General features: G+C 37.2%; 1 protein-coding gene across 1 annotated transcript in view; it reads right to left on the reverse strand.

Annotated features, from left to right (window-relative positions):
• Window positions 1-432: 432 nt before the first annotated feature.
• The window catches only part of PUS7 (pseudouridylate synthase 7 (putative)), a 19,146-nt gene continuing 18,529 nt past the window's right edge, over window positions 433-1,049 (reverse strand). Inside the window, exon 15 of the mRNA XM_010180706.1 lies at window positions 433-837. Within this exon, the coding sequence (XP_010179008.1) occupies window positions 701-837 (137 nt within the window). The 3' untranslated portion in view covers window positions 433-700. The remainder of the gene's footprint in view (window positions 838-1,049) is intronic.

The raw sequence follows: 1,049 nt of genomic DNA on the forward strand, positions 1-1,049 counted from the left end.
CCGTTTACATGATTCTAGTGACGCAAGCTTTTCATTTCATTTAGAAAGAGACTGAAAATGCAGCCCCTCCCAGGAACATTAAGAGATGTGTAAAGGAAGTAGTTACTGATACACACTTAGACTTTCAGGTTGATTTATTTTCAGTACCTGTTTAGTACAGGTATTCGTAAAGCTAGAAAAAACACACAAGTATTTTCTCCATGAAAAGACCAACTAATTAAAGCAGCAGCACACCTCTACAGCACATAAAAATCCTCTACCGCATCAGCGCAAATGGTACCAGCAAAACCTCCTGCAATATAAAACTTGGTTGATAGCTTGTGTTGTAACTCATTTCCCTAAACTGTAGTTTAATGTATTCAAAGAGACTTCAAGGTGTGCTGAACCCATTAAAACATTCAGTGCTTGCCAAAGACAAAAAAGCAAGCTAAACATTCTTCCAAGGCTGAAACTAAGCCCATTTCTTACAGATGCGCCCACATGACAGTTCAAGCAACTTAGTCATTAAAAAGCACCAGTCACTAAGATCTGTATTATATTACAACCATCTTGCAAATGACTACTGAAGTTAAATGCTAGCACTAATAAAAACTTTAAAAAATACAAATCTCTTACTACCAGTCTTTAAAGATTTGTACAGATCATGTAAATAGGAAAACACTTTATATATGTTAAAATCTAAGTAGTTTTTGCAGTTCATTCAGCGTAACCAGGTAGTATTCAGTTGTGTCTGGTTTTTTATGCTTGTGTCCATTTTTAAAACTTCTCGAATGGCCATGGTAGCGTAAGTGGATGGGGGAAGGGAGAACTCCATCTTTAGTGCCCTGAATTTACCATCTATTGTGAGCAGTAAGAGGAGACACAAAACAAGAAAGCGTTGTTAATAGCATGAAGTAATGCTTTTTCTGGATGCCATCTAAAACATACTAAAATTTTCCACAACCAACCCCCCCAGCCCCATAAAACAAAACGAGCACCACCACACTCCGATCTACAATCCACAGTGGAATTTCATAAAACAACAACTTTCAAACATTTTCTCTCAGCAG

This window comes from Mesitornis unicolor, unplaced genomic scaffold (genome assembly GCF_000695765.1).
Source record: "Mesitornis unicolor isolate BGI_N332 unplaced genomic scaffold, ASM69576v1 scaffold39003, whole genome shotgun sequence".
Lineage (NCBI taxonomy): Eukaryota > Metazoa > Chordata > Aves > Mesitornithiformes > Mesitornithidae > Mesitornis > Mesitornis unicolor.